The following is a 19,585-nucleotide window of genomic DNA, read 5'->3' as shown; positions in this document are numbered from 1 at the left end:
ATCTCAGACCCAGCACCCTTTCCCTTGTCCAGTGCAGGCAGTGGGATGGGGCACACTCCTCAGGCTGAGCAAGTCTCCACCGAGACTTTTTCCTGCCAGGGTATTATCTGTCAGGAAAGGGCAAGGGGAGGTCGGGGAAGAGCCTTAAGCATTTCTCCCCTCAAATTATCTCAGTAATTTCATTTTGCAGATTAAAATATCACCAAACTCTTACCAAAATGAAAGTGTTTAGCCTCAAGAGGGGCTGAGTTGCACAGCCATGATTGTGATCATGGCCATCCCTGGTGGTAACAGCCTCAGCACAGCAAAAATATCTGTAAAGGACTGGAAAGTGCCCAGGGGTTCACTGGCAGCCACGAGGGGAGGCAGAAAAGGATCCCAGTGTGCATGGACACACCAAAAAAAAGTCCAAGTAGTAAAAATATTCTGAACTACTTCAGCTAAATATTTCAGTGTAACATTTACAGTGCATCTACTAAGTTAGAGCTCCTGCATAGGGAACTCTGCACTTTAATGTGCATTTCTATATTAACTTAATATTAATATCCCATTGAGTTTTAAACTGAACTAGGAAACAACAATTCTTTCCCAATAGAACTTTGGTGAAGTATTTTTAATCCCCTGTTGTACAATTTAGTTCTACCTGTTGATGTTTCTTGCCTTGTCACTTCATCCCCCTAAGCTAGCCAGTATTCTTTCCTTGCCATCCCATGTTAATCAATCAGTTATCACTGCTACTCGACACCTGTCCATGCTAAAGAAGGGAAGAAATGATGGAGGGAAGTACTGGGGCAGTTGGGGAACATGGAAAGAGTCTTCAAATAAAGAGAGGGTTGTTATAAAGAGTGGAAACCTTTCCCCATGTTCATAAAACATAAAAAAATTGAGGTAAGTATGAACTGTAGCAATGGAGATTTAGATTAAATAAAGGATATCCCCCCCTCTCTCAAATAGAAAATGTAATTAAGCACTGGAATACATTTCTCTAAGCGTATCAATCACCCCCAGAGATGGAGGAACCTTTTATGGTCCTTCCCAGATGTAAATCCACAGATAAATCCTGGACATCCTTTTCCCTTACCTTTCAGAGATTGTTCTTTACTATTATCTTACAAGATAACAAAGTTTGATTTTTTCATTTAACAAATGCTGCAGAGTTACTAAATATTTTGGTAAAAGAAATTGCTTGTCTAAGGGACACCAGTGCTCCATAAACGCTGACAGCTAGTCTGCAAGAGTTGCCAGAACACGTGGGGAGAAGAAGCTTTGCCTGAGGGACTTGCAGAATAATCTCCTTGTGCCCTCCTAGTCTGCAGCCACTGGAGTCAGGAAGAATGGCAAACTTCACAAAAGTGTTTTAAAGAAAACCATCAGCAAACTCCAGTTGTTTTGGCAGCTTACAGCATGATTTATCTGTGCAGAGAATTCTCCTGTTCAATGGGACATAGGTTCTGCTGCAAATGCTTTTAGAGGAAGTGCAGGATAAGCAATGGAGATCAGTATCTGATCCGATCTGCACTGTGGTAGTTAAAACAGGGAGAGAAAAACAACATTGTTTTGCACTTTGAAACCTGTTTCTAATCAGCTGAGCTACTCCTATGGGGTCAAATAAAAATGATTAGCTTATTAAAAACATAGTTTTGCTATTTAATAAGCAAAAATGATTGAAAATTCTGTTCCAGATCCCGATAATTTTAGTGTTTCTAGTTAAGCCCACAAAATTGCATTCATTATTAGTGTCTAGATTCATTAACAATTCAATTTATAGATATTAATGCTTATAATGCATGGTTCACTTGCCAAAACTTGAAGAGAAATTGTTTCAATTAGCTTTCATGGATCATGGATCCTACCGGCTGGGTATTTTTAGACAAAAGATACAAACACATCCCCAAGCAATGCTAATGCACAGCTGGGATCCGTATGGAAGGTCAGCTAATGGTTTAAAAGGAAAACCAGTAAATAAATTTTACATAGAACTGTGGGACAGGAACAGAATCAATCAAATATTTGCAGGTCACACCCCTCCCCTCAAAAACACCACAATTCCCTGGGTTGGATTTTTTAAAATAAACTATAAAATATAATCCAGTGACTGGGTTAAGGGATATTTGTCAGGCTGTGATGAAGCATGCCAGGTATGCATGGTCTCAAGGCAAACTGCTTCCTTCTCATTTTCATTCAAACTACATAATTAAAGTCAGCAACACTGCACCACTGTAGCCATTTAAGAGGATTGTAGGCAAGGAGAGAAGTGCGATCAACACTTTATTTTCTTCCTTTAAATCTGTCACAGCTAGGGAGAACAACCCAAAATCTACACAAACAAATTTGTGCTATACCTGCATGCTAAAACCTGGCAAGAGGACAGAAGGGAACTCTCAGTAGCTGGCCAGGTGGCAGGGTCAGGGACAACGCGCCCACCGCTGTCCCAGTGGGAGCAGGAGCTCACCAGTGTCCCACCGCAGGAGCCCAGGGGCCACGCAGCCGTGGGACCCGTGAGTGCAGCTGAGAACTGACACGCAGCCGGGCTCGCTCAGGTCCTCAGCCTGGAGTTCGTCAAGATAAAAAAGTTGGCCTTTGGTATTGCCAGTATTGGATTACTGTTCCTTCCTTCTCTGCTGAGCACTGGAAACAGCAGTTGGAAAGTGCTGGGATGTAGTGCAGCTGGTACGTGGATGGCATCCTGAGGTACGTGTGTAGTTCTTGAAGTCAGGGCAAGTCCCCACAGACTGAGCCGACTGGCTGTTTCTGCTTCCTGAGACCTGGCATGACCTCAGCTGAGCTGAAGTCCCCACCTGCTCACAGCACCATGGCTTCTCTCCCATCTGCACATCTGTCTTTGAGACTCACAGCTGTTTCTGCAAACTACTTCAGTTTGTGGCTCTCCCTGCTAAGAACAAGGGATATATTCCAGGGATATTGAAGATGCTCAGTATCTATCCAAGCAGCCTAACCAACCACTCTTCCAAAAAACTGGTCTTTGTTTCAGAAGCATCTATACTAATTAGTCCAGTGATTTCTTTTGAGTTAGCTGATTTTTGGAGAGCAGAGGTCTGGAGGGTGCTGACCACAGAGGTGTCTCACAGGCATCTCAGTGCTGAATTTTGAGCATATAATTTATTTGTAGGGCAGTAGTCAGGCCCACACTAAATTCTTTGCCAGTGACATGACAGCATGTGCTCAGCTGGAATTTCTCTGCAGAGAAAGCCAATTAAGAAAAAGATTTAGAGAAATTACACCAGCCCTAAATTTGGCTGGAGCCCAGTCTGCAGAGCAGCAGCATTAGCATGGACCCACTGCCACTAGAGGCAGTTTTGGGGCCAGCAAACTCATAGGAACATCTTGATTCAATGAAGGCAAAACCAAATTATTAATCTCCCAGTTTTACTTTATCCTAAATTCGGTACCAGAAAACAGATCAGTGGTCCATTCATGCTTATACTTTGGAAAAGCAGACAGGACGAGGAAGCCACATGGCCACTTATATTTGCACCAGGTCTATTGCAGGCCTCAGAATTAATACAGAAAAGTCATCCAAACGAATGTTCTTAATGACAGGATGCATCCTCAACTGCACCAAGCAATAAGGAACATAAGCTCACTATCCATGTCCCCAGATTCATAAATTCAAGACTACAGCTGGAACAGTATTTGAAAACAGTCAACTCATTTAATAAGAAAAAATGCCTCAGAAGCCTATCAGTAATGCAGTGGCAATGGGAGCCTGACTGCCAGCAGCTGTGGGCAGCCACCAGGTCATTAGCAGCACCGCAGTACTGGTCGAAACCATCACTCATTTGGTTTCAAAAGCCCAGAGCCCTGACTTCCTTTGTCATGGAGAAGAAAGAACAAACAGATTCCAGTCATGAGAAAATGCTGTCCTTTACCTCTCCCACTTCCCAGGAACATGCTTCCAGACCTTTCCTACCAGCCTCTGAACACGCTGGCTATCTGCTGACTGCGCAGGGCCACAGAACAGCCCGGGCTGGAAGGGACCTCGGCAGACCTTTCATGGCAAAAGGAGCCCAGAGAAATTTATCTCACACTGTTCAGAAGCATCTTGAAACCTTCCAGTAGTAGAGACTCCACCACATCCCTGGGGGTGTAGTGACTGTGCCTACCCCTAAGGACACCCACATCTGAATTGTAATGGTGGACAGGTAAAGATTGAAATCTGGTATGTTAGGACTAGATCCCATATTTAGGGTATTGAACATCAGTAACACCAGGCTGGGTCCACCTGGAAATCGCATAAATGGATAAATAGGCTCAGAAAGGAAAAGGACTCTCTACTGCTGGGTTTTGTTTAGGTTCAGCATTTTCACAGTTTTATAGGTTTTACAGTCATATAGCCAGATCAATGCTGAAAACACAAGAAAAAGATTCCTCTAAGTTCTTTTTTTTTTGACTATTTCTTTTCCTCCCACCACACGAGCAATTCAATAAAGTGAAGTTATTTTTGGCAAAGAGTACTTTTCACCAAGAACTGCTTAAATGCTTTTCTTGAACTGTTTCCTTTCGTCTTTTCTAAATTCAGTGATTAGTTTTACGACCACCAAACTTCTGCAGCTTTAACTCTAAGGTTACATATTCCTCCCCTCTTTAACAAGCTCCACTTAGTTACTATCAATAACCAAGTTATTTTTTGCAGGAGCTGCCTGCACAGGGCAGTGGTTAGAAGCAGGAAGTTGACATGGTGAGAGGATGATGGAAAAGAACAGCAGATATGGATTAGGCTGTGAATTTTATGGATTAGAGTGAATTAAAGAGTGGGTCACAGACAAGACTGACACAAGGAAATGTTAATGGGCACAAGCCAAAAAACACCTCCTTTTATTTTCTTTACCACCAATTAACTTTGCCCTCTTCTTCCCAGAAGCCTTCAGCTTTCCATTGTGCTGCCTGTTGTGACATCCTTAAAGTGATCTTTGGGTCACTGACCCTTCTCAAGGGCCTGCAGCTCCTATGATGGTGACAAGCTGGAGGAGGAATTGTAGTCGGGTGTGTTGTCACCACATGAAAGCAGCAAGGCACACGTGAGTTGCAGTCATTGACTGGAGATGTCAGATATTTGGCACAACACTCCGACTGCCCCACCAGCTGAGAGCAGTCTCTGCAGGAAGCAGGTTCATTCCTCCCTGGGCTGGTGGACAACAAGGCTCCAGATCATGAGACAAAACAGGTGATGAAAATGAATGGGAAAAGGAGGAGGATCATTCCAGAAAAGGTTGTGAGAGTATCAGATAAGCTGTTATAGGAAAGACAAGAAAGTTACTGTGCTCAGGAACTACTTGAAACTTGATATCTGTCTTTCAAGAGAAGTCTTGTTGTGAGCTCAGCAGGGCCCATCCCCATTTTTTATGCATTTGGAAAAGCAGAGTAGGATGCTCCAAATATCCTCACAGGAAAGGTCGATTTTGGTTTGGGAAAAAAAATTCTTTGCAAGATTTCCATCTTAGCTAGGTTTTGATTCTTACATGAACAGAAATTCCAAGTTTTATCTTGTCACAAAGAGTGGAATTTTGCTGCTTGTGGGAAAAAATCCTCAGTAAAAAACCAAACCCCCTGAAAAACAAAACAAAGAAACGTCTAAAAACAAGCCTCTCCAGCCTCCCCCAAAAAAACAAAACATCAAAAAAAACCCCCAAAAAACAACAACAAAAAATAACCCTACCAAAAAAAGAGACAGTTATTTGTGGCAGGAATGCCTGCCTGGTTTAACGCCCTCTCTGCCGTCCTCTCGCCAGCCCAGCCCAGCGCTGGAGGCAGACTCTGTGCTGGTATTTGAACTTGGCCAAAGGAAGCCACTTCCTCATTAAGACATAGCCAAATATGGCAATAACATGGAGAGCCAAAACTAGTAACAGATTTATTATTACCACTATGTGGAAATAATGTTTTTTTGCTGTTACTCAATCCAGTTAATTATCCATGCAAAGTAAAGTTATTCCTGGCAGTCACAGAAGCAGAGCTGACTTGGTAATGGCTGGGGATGGAATGGTTGTTATGCAGGAGGAGGAAACTAAATAGTTCAGTAAATTAGTCTAAATAGATAGACACTAGGATTGGCCTTTAGAGGCTCAAGATATTGAATTCAATGCTTTTAGGCTTATCATACTTTTATTTAATAGAAAAGTGTCTGATCTGGGATTGTATCATCTCCCAAAGACTCTACAAAGTGGTAATTTTTCAGCATGCCCTGAGGGTACCGGGAAGAATTACAGAAAGCTTCAAACCATCCAGCTCCCACAAGCATCCTGGACTTTCACTAGAGCAACAATGCACAGCCAGTGAGGAACTTGGTGGCTCCTGAGTACTTGGAAGGGTGTTACAAAGCACACCACCAAAGCTTCAGTGGTGTCTGATGTCCTCGAAGGGAATAAAAAGCTGAGAGTGCAGCACTATCTGTGTCACCAGCCTCAGCACAGCTCAGCCTGAAGCACCCTGTACCCTGGCTCTCAAGGCAGGCACCTGGAACCTGCACTGTTCTGTTCTGGAGGCACTCTGCCTGCACTTGGAGCTCATTTGCCCCAAGAAATGCCCACACAGTCAAATTTTATCTCGTGGGGAAAAGAAACCAAACAATAAAAAGCCAACACCAAACACAAAATGCCACATTCTCTTTGACAATGGGAAAGAGGACAAAAAACAACAACAACAATGACCAAAAAAAAAAAAAAGAAGCCATAGAGTGGAAAACCCCCAAAACCTACAGAAAACAAGAGCTGCAAATGAAGAAAAACAGAGAATTTATTAAAATAAATTACTTGAACTGTCCACAGGCACAGTGATTGTATAAACACTAAACAACAGGAACATAAATGAACACTATGGGAAAAGGAACTGCTGACATTTTTACTGCAGGAAGCACAGACCACCAAGAACAGCCTGACTCAAACATCCAGTGTTGGTTCCCACACCAGAGCTGTTTGTGTTGGCTTCAGCACCCAGTTCCAAGCAGAACAGTAAGAACATGCATTCTGCTGATCTTTGAATAACCCCTGCCAATAAATTGATACCCCAGCAGCCAGGCTGTAGGAGATGGGGTGAGATAAGCAATCTTGCTCTTTCTTGTGAGAGAGCAAGAAAGTAAAATGAAAAGACACTCAGCATTCTTCTTCCACCATCAGTGTTCAGTGGGAGCTCTTTTCATTTCCCCTCTTTAAAATGGATTATTTCTTCCCCCAATCCAGGAAAAGCATAACCCAAAAGGGCATTGGTGAGCATATGTAATGTACATGCAAGGGAGACATGGCCACCCCAGAAACAGAGATTCCACAGATGGTAACCCAGAGGACAGCCTAAATAAAGCAAATCTCTCAATAAGGTCTGGGAGACACTTTGTGAAGAAGAGCCACATGAATCCCAAGTAGGCAGTTCCAGCTGTTGGCTGGACCCTGCCCAGCAGCCTCCTGCGTTCACCTGGCCACCCTGCTGGCCCAGACTGCCCCACACAGGTGCCTGCACAGGGCACTTGCAACCAACAGCTCCAAACCAGTGCCACTGTCACTCCTCAAACTGCCAGGGAGCAAACCTGCAGAAAACACGAATGGACTTGGTCACAAAACAAAATATTACATTTCTTCCTAGAAAATACTGCTCCCTTCTCCCAGAAGGAAGTCGCTTAGCATGGAGGACAAACTGACTTTTGACCACTCTTTTTCAGATAGCTCAATTCTTTTCCTTCTCACAAAGAGCTCTGGTTTAGTACATAAGCTCATCAGGATGCGTGCACACCATGCCACAAATGCAAAAAAATCCAGAGTGAATAATTAAAAATACAGTAATTTTATAATTGTTTAAAACTGCCATGCCCCAATATAGCCTATTTCCTGAAGAGATTTTATCCTTTCCTTATTTTCAGCCTTTTAAAGACTCTTAATATTAAATACAACTCTGTACCTTTAGTTGTCATTTTCCATTTTGCACAAGTAAACCTTTCCCACAGTATCTTTTGAAGTTATAAATAAAACACCCAACTATTTTCTTTTTCCCACAGATGAGAACATTAAAACATTGACATTTTAATCTGATACAAGAATGAGTTGTGTCAGCACGCTGCTTCCAGCTACAACAACAAAAAACCCAAGTTTAATTAAAGACAGAGTGGAGAAACTGCATGGTGGTGTCTGAACCACGGATGCACAGCAGATCCTTGCTTGCTCACCCGTTTTGGGCTCAGGTTCCTCTCTGAGCAACTGCTGGTCAGGCAAATTATGATTGAGAAGGAAGGAGGGGGAGGACAAAAACCAAACATATTTTCTCAGATAGGAGATGCAAAAGGTAAGACCACATATCTGAGATTTACATCACAAATCTTACCCAGAAAACAGTAACAGCATGGCACAAACAGGCCTAACACAAATGTGCAGCAGAGGCCACTCACAGCCACATTGGTTCTGCAGCTTTGATGCTGGGGCTGAAAAACATGCACCTTCAAGTCTCATGCCCACGTGTGCTTAGCCTGTGCCTGCTCATAGTTACCAAATAACCCCTTACAGCAGCACTGGGACTCCTCACAAGAAGGACTTCTCACAGGTGATAGCTTTCATCAGCCCTTGGGCACTTCTGTCGCCAAATCAGGAAACTAACTTTTATTTTTCAGTCTTAGAAGTGGCATAAAAATGAATGCAGACTTGTTCTGCACGTGATACCTGCCAGGAGCCATCAACTAGGTGAGAATTCTTCTTCCAAACTGAAAATGTGGTAATCTTGCAGTCTTTCTTCTCACTAGGAAAATCCAAACACTGAGCCAGTCTCTAGGGTTTCATTACATCACTGAACCAGAGGAGGGGTGTCTTATAATTTGTTTAATAATGGACATGACAAAACCACTACAAATAGGAAGATCAAGGGAGTAAGATAAAATATTTACTGCAGTAACAGTGAGGCTTATAATTTCTAAAGAGTTAATTTTGTTAGCATTTCACATCTGATGTTGATCTCCAAGTACCTAGGAGTCTCTTAGCAATGTGCCTCTTAATTCTCTTTAAATATGTCCATCCACAACCTTGTCACTTGCTGGCTGGAGAGCAAAATTTCTGTGTTTGATCTTGCTCTCTCACAACTTCAATTCCAATGCAAAAGGTTAGTTCACGCTAGCCGATATCCCTAAGGCAGGAGACAAGGCAAAGGGAATAAAGTGAGTTGAGTAAATAGGAACAAAAAGGAAAGTGGATATGCAAAAAATAAAAGATAGAAAAAAAGTATAGGAGCACTGTTACCAGTTGCAGATCTCAATTTTTGGAAGATGCAGCCACGAGTGTCACAGATATATCAGACAGTGCCACCTCTCCCATTCGTACACATACCAAGCACCAACATAGGCACCTGTAGCACCTGATGAACAGGAAGCAAAAAATACCTGTTCGTGGGGGACCTTTGAGAGCCTGGGAAAAAACAAACAAAAAAAAAAGTCCACAGATCCAAGCAGAGCCTCAGAGCCTTCAGGAGTTCTTTCAGAGGATCTGAAGCAGGATTTCACCAGGCAGCTGTAGCTCATAAGATCTGCCACAGAGCGTGAAAGCCACTTGCCAACTGTGCCGTAGACTATTCCTCATGGCAGTCTCCTAGAGGACAGCACTGACAAAGCCTGCAGGGAACACCCCGGGCCAGGCTCCGAGGGAACAGCCAGGCACGCAGCAGGACATCCTGTGCTGAATGCAAGGCTGAGCTGCGAGGGCAGAGTGATGGCCCAGCTTCCACCCCCAGAGATCAGGGCTTCCTCTGCATTACAAATGGACACTTGGTCTCAGAAATAAAACCAAGCTGGCACATGCATGACAACCATGCACCTGGCAGAAGCTAGTTCCCCTTGAGGCTTGTTAATCTGCAGGTGACAGCAAAATAAAATCATTCTGGGACCAGTCAAATAAAAAGGATCTCTCACTATCCAGCGGTCAGGATAATCAGAGCTACTAAGATGCTGCTCCACAGTAAGTACAAGATTAAGGTAAGCAAAAAGGGAATTTGGAAAATAGTAGTTTTGCTCCTTTCATTTAACTTCTGCACAAATAAAAACCAAAATAAAGTCTTTTAACCACAGTACATAACTGGATGGGCTTGCCTCCCCTGAGCATTGGGCTGGCAGATGTTGCAGATGGGTGTACAGTGTCAGGGTTCAAACATATCATCCCCTTTAGCTGGTTGCAATAATCTAAGGCACTCTAACAGCTGTTCTCTTCTGAGTTCCCTTTCAGTGCCTGTAGCAGCTCTGTGGAACTCTGACAGTCCCAAGCAGTGCCGTGCTCTGGTCACACAGCGCGGCGTGGCACCGTCTCACGGAGCAGGAACACGCCAAGATCCGAGCCCTTCCCCACCGCCTACCATGGGTTCCACCCCCAGCACCCCAGCTCGGACATCCCATCTGCAGCAGTGCCTGGCAAGAGTTGTCACAAATCCAGATTAACTAGAGATAATTTCTCCATACTGTCTGTTAATCAAAAAACATCACCCCCAAAGCCTCCAGACACTGGTATAGACTCCGAAGCAATGAAGACTTCACAGAAAGCATTCTCTCTGCATCCCCAAGAATCAATAATCCACTTGGTACAGTTCACTTGGATTCTATTTTTAAAACTGGATTTGCAGATTACCACAAACAACAGTTTTCCTTCCTAAGGTATACCTTAGAGAAGAGCTTGCAGAAAGTAGTAAAAAACTACTATGAATATACAGCAAATAGCACAGACTAATCAAATTATATATTTATCAATTCCTTAGCATTCCAGAGAAGCAGCAGCTAATATTTGATAGAGGACGTGTATTTGTGCTAAGAGCAGAGCTGGTCTTTCTGCAGTGTTTTGCCCTCACTGGGATATGCCCTATGCCAAGGGCTGGCACCACAGCCACAGAGCCAGTTGTCACAGCTGAGAAGCACCAGTGTCCTCCTGGCATAGGAAAGTATTTTATGAAAACCTTCAAGAATCTGATGTCAAGATACTTTACATGACCCTGTAGACACTTCATTAAAAAACTAAACTCTACAGCACAGAAACGAGTAGGATTGCTGCTCTTGTATGACTGCATTTCAAAGAGAACCCTTTTCAAGAGGGTATCAGAAAAAAAGACATTTAATAGCAAATTTTATGAGACAAGGATAAAAACCAAGTAGTTCAACAGTTCCTGAAATCCCAGTGGTGGTCAATAAATCGACTTCTGCTTCACATTATATGAAGAGGCTGTACTTAGCAAATCACTGTGTAAGCTGCCTCAATAACAGCAATCCTGCTATCAAGTTTACTTGCAATGAGTCCAACAAAGAAATTAATTTCTTAGATGACAAGAAAAGGTTATCTAGAACTGGGAAAACACATGAGACAAAGATTTCCACTAATAAAACAAATATCAGACTCAGAGCTGAATTTGAAGCTATTTTTTCTCTGAAATATTTGAAATCCCTGTAGCCCAAACACCAGAGCTACAAAGAAAACAAAACAAAACAAAAAAATCACGCAAACTGCCCTATTAAAACCACGAGGAGAGCAGAACAAGCCACAGCTCTTTTCAGTACATGAGTTACTCCCTCATCTCCATGCATGCTGTTCCTCGAGCAAGGTCCAGAACAAGAAAATATACTGCAACCCAAGTTCTAGACTTAAAAACAAACCTCACTGAACTACCAGCTGATTTACTCCCCAAAACTTCAGTACAATATAGTTTCCAGAATTTAGAACATGCCCCTTTTCACAAGTACAAAAGTGTTTCTCATTACTCCAGTAAGCAACAAAACACACCTTCCTGGTCTCATCTTACTGATTTTATTGATCTGTTTATTCCCAAAACATTCCACAGGTATCAATCACCCATCTTTTTTTCTAGTTATCAATTTTTTTCATAAGTATTTCCACAAAAGGGCACCACTTTCCTCTATGCTACCCTTTATTCCTCTCACTGTAATACACACCCTTCTGTTATTGGGCTCGTTTCATAATCCTCATACGTGTCTATGCACATCAAGTGAGAAAATTGACCTGATTTGTCCACATGCCCACAGGAAGTCAGCCAAGAACATGAGACAACACAGAGGTTTGATTTTGAAGGTCGTTGTATAAAAAAGTGGATTCCCCATCCCCGATGCCCAAAGATCTGCTCCCACCAGCTCTTACAGCAGCTCAGTTCATTCCACATCCAGGAACTCTGTGGTCACATCACATAACTGGCATCTGTGCTGGATGGCTTGGTAACAATACTGCAATAGCAGAATCAATTTCGGTAGGTTTGGGGCTAGTTGTAAAATATTGTTGAATTTCTCTACTTCAGAGCTGCAAAGATTAACATCAAATTTTAATCAATTCCAAACTAAAGCCATGTAATTCACCTGAAATAATAACAGAGATTTAGACCATCAGCTTCTGTCCAACATCCATTTAACCCAGCTGCCCAAACCAGCCACAAGTCACAATCACGTCTGGTGCTGTTGTTGTGGCTGGTTAAGCAGGGCACCTCAAGGAACTCCTAGAAAGGATTCCTGCAAGTCCCACAGGAAGACAGATGACTCTGCTAGGACAGTTATATCTTGAGTGAGTGGCTTGAAGCAGGTCAGATGGGGAAGAGTTAAGATCTAGGTTTCAATTTTCATGGTGATTAGAAGAAAGAGCTTGTCTGTTTGAACCATTAATGCTAATTTTTGGTATTCTTTGGAAAACAGGCTATTTGAGAGGACAAAGAAACAATAACTGGGGGGGTGGTTTTGTTGGGGCAGTGTTGTGTTGGGTTTTTTTTTTTCAGATTTGGTGACATGAGTAGCTACAATCTTATCTGTGTGACACTGATGGCAAAGCAACAGAATGGCCAATACAAGACTCTGGCTAGGAAAAAAAAAATGGGAGGGTAATATAGCATTAGTGACATGAATTTTCAGAAAATATATTATTGCACAAGTGTGGTTTTTAATTAAATGCTTATTGCTAATTAATAGCACAGATATAGCAGGTTTTGTATGACAGCTGACTTGATGCAAAATGACATTTGATTAAGAAAATCAAAATCAACATGACACATCAAGTGGGCTCAAGAGTGATAGGCTTCAGAATGTAATTGCAGATAAGGCCAAATACTAAATAAATGTTTCCAGCTTACAGCAATTAAATATCAACACAAAAGAGAACAGCTTCTTTTATCCCACCCTCAAGAGTTTGACCCTATGTTATGCAGCAGTTTTGTCTATGCTCTGAAAAAAAAAAAGCACAAGATGATTACTGAACAGATTTACAGATTAGAGCAATGAAAACAAGGATCAGTGGTAGAAAGCAATTTAGTTTGCCAGACAAAGAAGACTGGAACAAAGATCCCCATTTTTAATATAGCTAAATATAAGAAAACATGCCTAAGCCCCACTTCCAAGCTGGCAGCCTCTCTTGAAAGCAGGTACTCTGAAAGGTCACTGTAGAAAAACATTTGTAGGGAGCTTCAAGGGAGATATTGTGGGTAAATAGGACCATGGAGATAATTTTGCTTTCATATTTCCTCCAAAGCTAAAACTACACAAGTGAGGCTTCAGAAAACAGTTGATAGCAGCTGGTGACAGAAACTCACACAATTAAAAAAAAACCCAAACCAACCACTCCCCTAGAAAGCTGCCAAAAATTTGATTGAAACAGAAGTAAGGAAGTATTTGGACATGTGATGCCTTCCTTAAAGGTCAAAATGGGCAAAACGCAAAAAATTTGAGAGACAGTTAGGAAGCAAGTGAGACAGATGCCAATTCTACTCATAGTTCTCTGAGCAACATCCTCATGTGCCAAATACAAGCATCCAAGATCTCCTGCTTCTTCCTCTCATACCTTGTCTTTGCAGAACATACAGAGAATTAATATTTATAACCTTAAAGGGAGCTACTCGCACGCAGTGAAATGAAACATCTTGCTTTCTTCAGCAATTAAATCCCTCTGCTGCATGTCACAGCTTTTTACACCTGAGGTATAGAAGTGCCAGGTAATGCTGTGACCTCACTCACCTGTTACAAAACCTCTTAGCAAGCATTCCGCAATCCCCCAGCGGGTGACAATCCCATGACAGGGCATGGCCCAATTCCAACTGCACCCAGAACATCTGCTGCTTTGGTTTGGTCATCAATATATAGAAAGGAGAGGAAGAAAAAGCCTAGAGAACAATTTATCCTGGATCTCTTTACATGAAAACTCATGTCACCACTCTTGGCTCTTTCAGTTTATCCCTCCACTTTTATATAAAGTTGTATTTGGAACATCACATGCAGCTGAACAACTGAAAGCCTGAAACACAAAAGCTCAAGAAACATACATATAAAGTGTACAAGGACACCCAAGAGTGTGCCAGAGCTGAGGAATTACAGCCCTACCTCCCAGTTCCCTGCCTGGGACTCTCAAACTCCCACCTGACAGCACCTGTCATCCGTGTTGAACAGTGCAGCTGTGAGTCTGGCCATGATCCAGTCAGGTACAACACTTCTCCAGCAGCTGTGATTCATCAAGAGCTCTGACACAAGATCTTTTAACCACACTAAAGGGAGATTTCTGCCACAACAAGTGTTACACCACAGGACTACCTTAGACACCTCCAAGCCCAGTTTCTCCCAGCAGAGCCCACCTGCCCATAAGGCAGGACCCAGATGCAGTGGAGAGATTTCTGGTTTCCCTACCTGCCACCTGCCTCCTTCCAACATCAATGCATAGCTTCAAATTCCAAAGGGACATGCAAAAGAAAGCTGGAGGGACAGAGAGGAATCAATGTCAAAACAAACAAATAGCTTTCAAGTGATTTGGGACTCTAAAAATAAGGGGTTGTATTTTTAGCCTGCATACAAGCAGCTCTAGGTGCTTTTCCTTTGTCCTCGTGACAGTAGGTAAGTGAACACATCTGCCTCACCTCTCACCCTGCTGATGGTAAACACAAGGTCTTGCATTCAGGTTACAATGCGGAGTTACTTCAGAGCAGCCCTGTGCCAAAATAGCACATTTCTGAGGGATGCAAAGGTATTCAATAAAAAGCTTTTAAAGGCATATTTTTAAACTTGCAGCAGGAAAGCTTTTCTGTGTCAAGACAGTAATTCTTTTAACAGCATTGATCAAAATGTCATTCTTTTATGAGTGTACAATACCTTTTAATGGCATACAACAAACCATTAGGGTTCTACACCTCTGTGCAGCACAGAGCTTACTGGAAAATCAGCAACACTGGCCAAAAGATAGCCACTGGGTTTTATGCCTCTCATAAGGCAGAGTTTCTTCCATTCTCTGCTGCACCCAAATACCCACAAGTGAAGTGACCTCAAAAAATTAAGTAAAACTTCTTATCACTTTCGCCAGAGCTTTTTTTCCCCACATATTTTCCCCAAAAAATGCCTCTCATAAGCACAACAAATATTCTGTCTCTCCAAAGGGGGATTTTATCACCAGGATCTATTCTGGCTTTTTTGTTTCTCCACCAGTGATCACACTTACCCTAAGACAGCGCTGACTGAGGAATTGGAGGGGGTTGAATTGAACAAAATGGGTTTGATTTTCAGAAATAGGATGAAGTGCCACCTGCCCTTTCCTAACACTGAAGTCTGGGGCAGAGTCCATCTACAAATCATCTAGCTCTTTTTAAGTGCTCCAACCCTTCAAAGGGCAAGAGCACTGGTGATTGCATTTGCTCTGCTTGAATGGAAGACCGGCATGTGCTTTCTGTATGAATTCAGCACTTTAGGGCCTGATTTTAGTTACAAATATCAACAGGAAAGGGAATGATTTTCATCAACCCACATTCAAGGCTTTTCCTGTCAAGGGCAAGATTATATTTATGGGATATTTATAATCATCACTGTTAACTGAGCAGTGGCACCAGCAAAAAAGATGTATTTCACTCTTCAAAATACTTCTGAATAATAGCAAGATCTCAGCTGTTTCTGGAAGTGTAAATCCGTCAGTATAAACAAATGAAAAAAACAAATCCCAGTAAAACACAAGGTAAAAGTATAAGTCAAAGACAGGAAAACTGACTACAAAAAGGAGACAAAAAACCCCTGAGGTTCCAAAATCAAAATCTGGAGTGAAATTAACTTCAGATAAGAAAAGTTTGAGATGCTGCTTGTCTCTTACATGCTCAGAAGCAGCTCTGTGCCTCTGACTTCCAGTGACAAGATGTTGCTGTAAGTTTTCTCTGTGCCATCTAAAATTTAAAAATCAAAGTTAATTTTTTTCTTTATGACAATTATTATGAGCATATGCAAATTCAACTCAAACTCCTGTTACAATATATTTATGCTCCAAAATATGTCATTGTCTCAGTCAGAACACCACAAACCCAACGATACTTACAACTTCCCAGCATTCATTATTAAACATATGGTCAGACACAAAGAGGTCACCCTCCAAAAAGCAGGACTGTGCCACATGATCCAACTAATAACCCAGACCAAAACCTGGTCAGAGTCAGAAGTTCATAGTTATCAGGGAATGATTTCTCACATACCAGGAGAGTTCAGAGTTGCTCCTTCATGGTTGTCATGGTTTGACAAGGGAAGAGAATTTTTTTTTGGAAGGAAGAGGTCACAGTCAGGGGTCAGGTTTGGATAGTGACACTTGGGGTGACGAATTGAAGGTGGACACGCCTCTGAGAACACAGAGGGGTTAAAAGCGGAATTCCCAGGAGAACTCGGAAAGGGAGGGAAGATGCCCAGCATGGGAGATGGGAGACAGAGTCCTGGGCTGAGATTTCAGCTGTCTGGGGAGTCCAGGAATTTTAACCCTTTCCTGTGAAATGAAGGCTTTGTGAAATATTACTCCTCCTGAATTTGAAGGAAAGAGAGACAGCCTGGGACCTCAGATGTTCAGAGAAGAAGGTTGGGGGGAGATGATGGAGTGCCTTTTGGCTGGACTCTGCTTGTTTACCATAGACTGAACCACTCCTTCTTTCAAGAGAGACTGCATTTTAGGGGGATGCACTGGTGAGCCAAGAGACCTTCTGCAGCAACTACCAGTTCTGGAATGGACAGAGAGAGCTGAGGAGGGTGTGAGGATGCCCTCCATCTTCAGGGAAGAAGAGAAGGCGATCTCTGTCCTTGGACCCTCGGCCCCAGGGGAAAATGGGGGGACTCTAGTCCCGAAATGCGATACTGGACTGTTGTTCCTGGTGGTCCTTGGCAAAGCATCCTTAAAGGGGCCCTATAAGCAGTCTCTGTCCATGCACGGTGGTGAGAGCACTGTGACATGGAGAGGAGAATGTCACACTGGCCGGTGGGTCTGGGCAGTGCCACGTGTGACATGGCAACACAAGAGGTGGCAGCTGTGTTTCCTGGGGGTCTGTGGTGCAAGGGGGACTCCTCTCATCCCCGATGGACTCAGTATTGATTATCTTGAAGGGTGAAAACTTGAATAAGGATCCAAATGGGTCTTGCTGTGGTTTGGTGGAGTTGGGTGGTGGGAGGAGGAATGTTTTGGAAGGTTTTAATTTTGAATTTTGTGTGGTTTTTTTTCTTTCATTTCTTTTCCTTTTATAGTAGTAGTAGTAGTAGTGTAATAAAGTTTTTCCTTTGTTATTAAGTTTGGCCTGCTTTGCTCCGTTCCCGATCACATTTCACAGCATTCAATTGATAGGTTGTATTTTCATGGGGTGCTGGCATTGTGCCAGCATATAACCATGACAGTTGTTGTAGTCAAGAGAGGAAATAAACATTCAAGCACATGGTTGGGATTTTTTAAACAAACAGGTGATTTTCTAGGTTATCCAAAGTATAACAATTAAACCCCCTGCATTTTACAATAGCAACCAATTTTTTGTTGACCTACAGTACATTCTGTGCAATAAACATTGTGGCAGCATAGAAGAGCTGTTCCTCTCTTTTTCCCCCTCAAACAGCTTGATTCAATAAAAGCAACTCTGTATTTCTTTATCTCATCAGTAATTTGGAAATAAACTAAGGTCTTAAATTACGGAGGTCTAACAGGACCAACACAAGCAGGAACCCGACTCACTGAGCACTTCAGCACCAGCAGCTCAATGTTTCACTTTAAACCTCCACCCCTGAAGGATTTTAATGACACGTTTGGCGTAGTTTGTCAGAAACTACAGAGATGCATTTGATCCCACTTTTCAGCAAGGAATCAGAGCAGATGATGTTTCCTAATGACTTCGCAGCAGCCTTTGGAACCTGCCTGGAGGAAGTTGTGCAGCCAGGCGTTAGGAGCGAGCGCCGTGGGCGAGCCCGGCGCGGCTCGCAGGGCGCTGCCCGCCAGCCCAGCCCGTCTCTCCGGAGCTCAGGCCGCTGCCGGGCCGGACAGGACCCTCCCGAGCACTAACCTGCCCCGCAGTGTGGCGGCTGCCGCGTTTCTCCAGGACCCCGCAGCGCAAAGCCTCGGCCGTTGTCTCTCCCGGGACGGCCACGGCGGAGCCGGCGGGAGCCGCGCGGCCCATCCCGGCCGGGACACGGCGGCCGCCAAGGGAGCCTTGCTTGGCCCCCGGCCGCTCTGAGAGGAGGGAGGCCGGGCGGGAGCTCCTCCGCCGGGCCGGGCAGGGCCGGGCCGGGCCGGGCCGAGCTGCGCTGGGCTGAGCCGAGCCGGGCCGAGCCGGGCCGGGCTCCCGGACCCGCGGCGCCCGGAGCCCGCCCCGAGCCGCGCCAGCAGCGGCAGCGCCGTTCGAACGGCCCGCCAGCCCCCCCCGAGCCCCGCCCCTGACTGACGGGGCTCTCGCCCAACCGCCAGGCGGGTGAGGGTAAGCCCCGCCCTCGCAGAGACCAATCAACGCTCGGCAAGGGCGCAGGCGGAAGGCCTCACGAGCCCGCGGGTCCCGCAGGAGTTGATTAACGTAAGAACTGTCCAATAGAAGCTTGGGTCCCCGCCCCTTACGCGGCGGCGATTGGACAGCGGGGAAGGGGCGGGGTCCTCGGCGGCGCTGGGGCGGGGCGTTGCCATGGGGACGGGCGCCCCCGACGCGGTCCCGTCAGACCCCTCAGACCCCGCGGTCCCCTCAGGCCCCGCCCGGCCTCCGGGACTAGACCCTGATTTAGTGTGTTATAAGCCGACGAAGGAGTTGCTGCTGCCTCTGAGCCACGTACAGATCTGATTCGAGATAAGGGAAGTCTCCAAACGCAGGAGATGCTGGAGCTGGTTTGCTGTCCCCTGTAAAGGAAGCAGCCAGGTTAGGAAATGGACGTGTGGGTAAAAAAGTGCCGTTAGCACAGGTGGTGTATAAGCCAAGCTTCACATGACGCAGACATTTGCTCTTGAGACCATTTAGAAACTAAATTGATATTGGCAAAAAATGAAAAATGCACAGACAAATGCTAAATCGTAGGAGCAAGGTAGTGCCTGGCTGCTGCAATGCTTGGGGGAAAGCAGGAAGGGACTGGAGCTCACAGAAACCCTGGAGATGTAAATAACAAGGGAGCTCGGGCTCCTCCCGAGCCTCGCTCCTTGCTGGCAGGGGCTGGAGCTCCGCCTGGCCAGGCCCTGCTCACGGCTGACCTGGGGACAGCGCGAGGCACGGCTCCATCTGTGATCTCTGAGGAAAACAGCTCCAGAAATTCACTTCTCCCCATGCTTGGAACTGGAGAGTGGTCACAGAGCAAGAGAATGCTTGGAATCTTGGCTGCTTTTAGAAAAGGAATGAAGTAAACCAAATA

At 44.3% G+C, this 19,585-nt stretch overlaps 1 protein-coding gene across 1 annotated transcript in view; it reads right to left on the bottom strand.

Moving 5' to 3' along the window:
- The window catches only part of LOC121470598 (uncharacterized), a 77,417-nt gene extending 58,783 nt beyond the window's left edge, over nucleotides 1-18,634 (bottom strand). The window contains exon 1 of the mRNA XM_072934228.1: nucleotides 18,265-18,634. Coding sequence (XP_072790329.1) covers nucleotides 18,265-18,378 — 114 coding nt within the window. The 5' untranslated portion in view covers nucleotides 18,379-18,634. The remainder of the gene's footprint in view (nucleotides 1-18,264) is intronic.
- Between the last annotated feature and the right edge of the window lie 951 nt (nucleotides 18,635-19,585).

This window comes from Taeniopygia guttata, chromosome 11 (assembly GCF_048771995.1).
Source record: "Taeniopygia guttata chromosome 11, bTaeGut7.mat, whole genome shotgun sequence".
NCBI classification, from domain to species: Eukaryota; Metazoa; Chordata; class Aves; order Passeriformes; family Estrildidae; genus Taeniopygia; species Taeniopygia guttata.
Note: the sequence above shows the minus strand (reverse complement) of the source record. Positions and strands in the feature narration are given on the sequence as shown.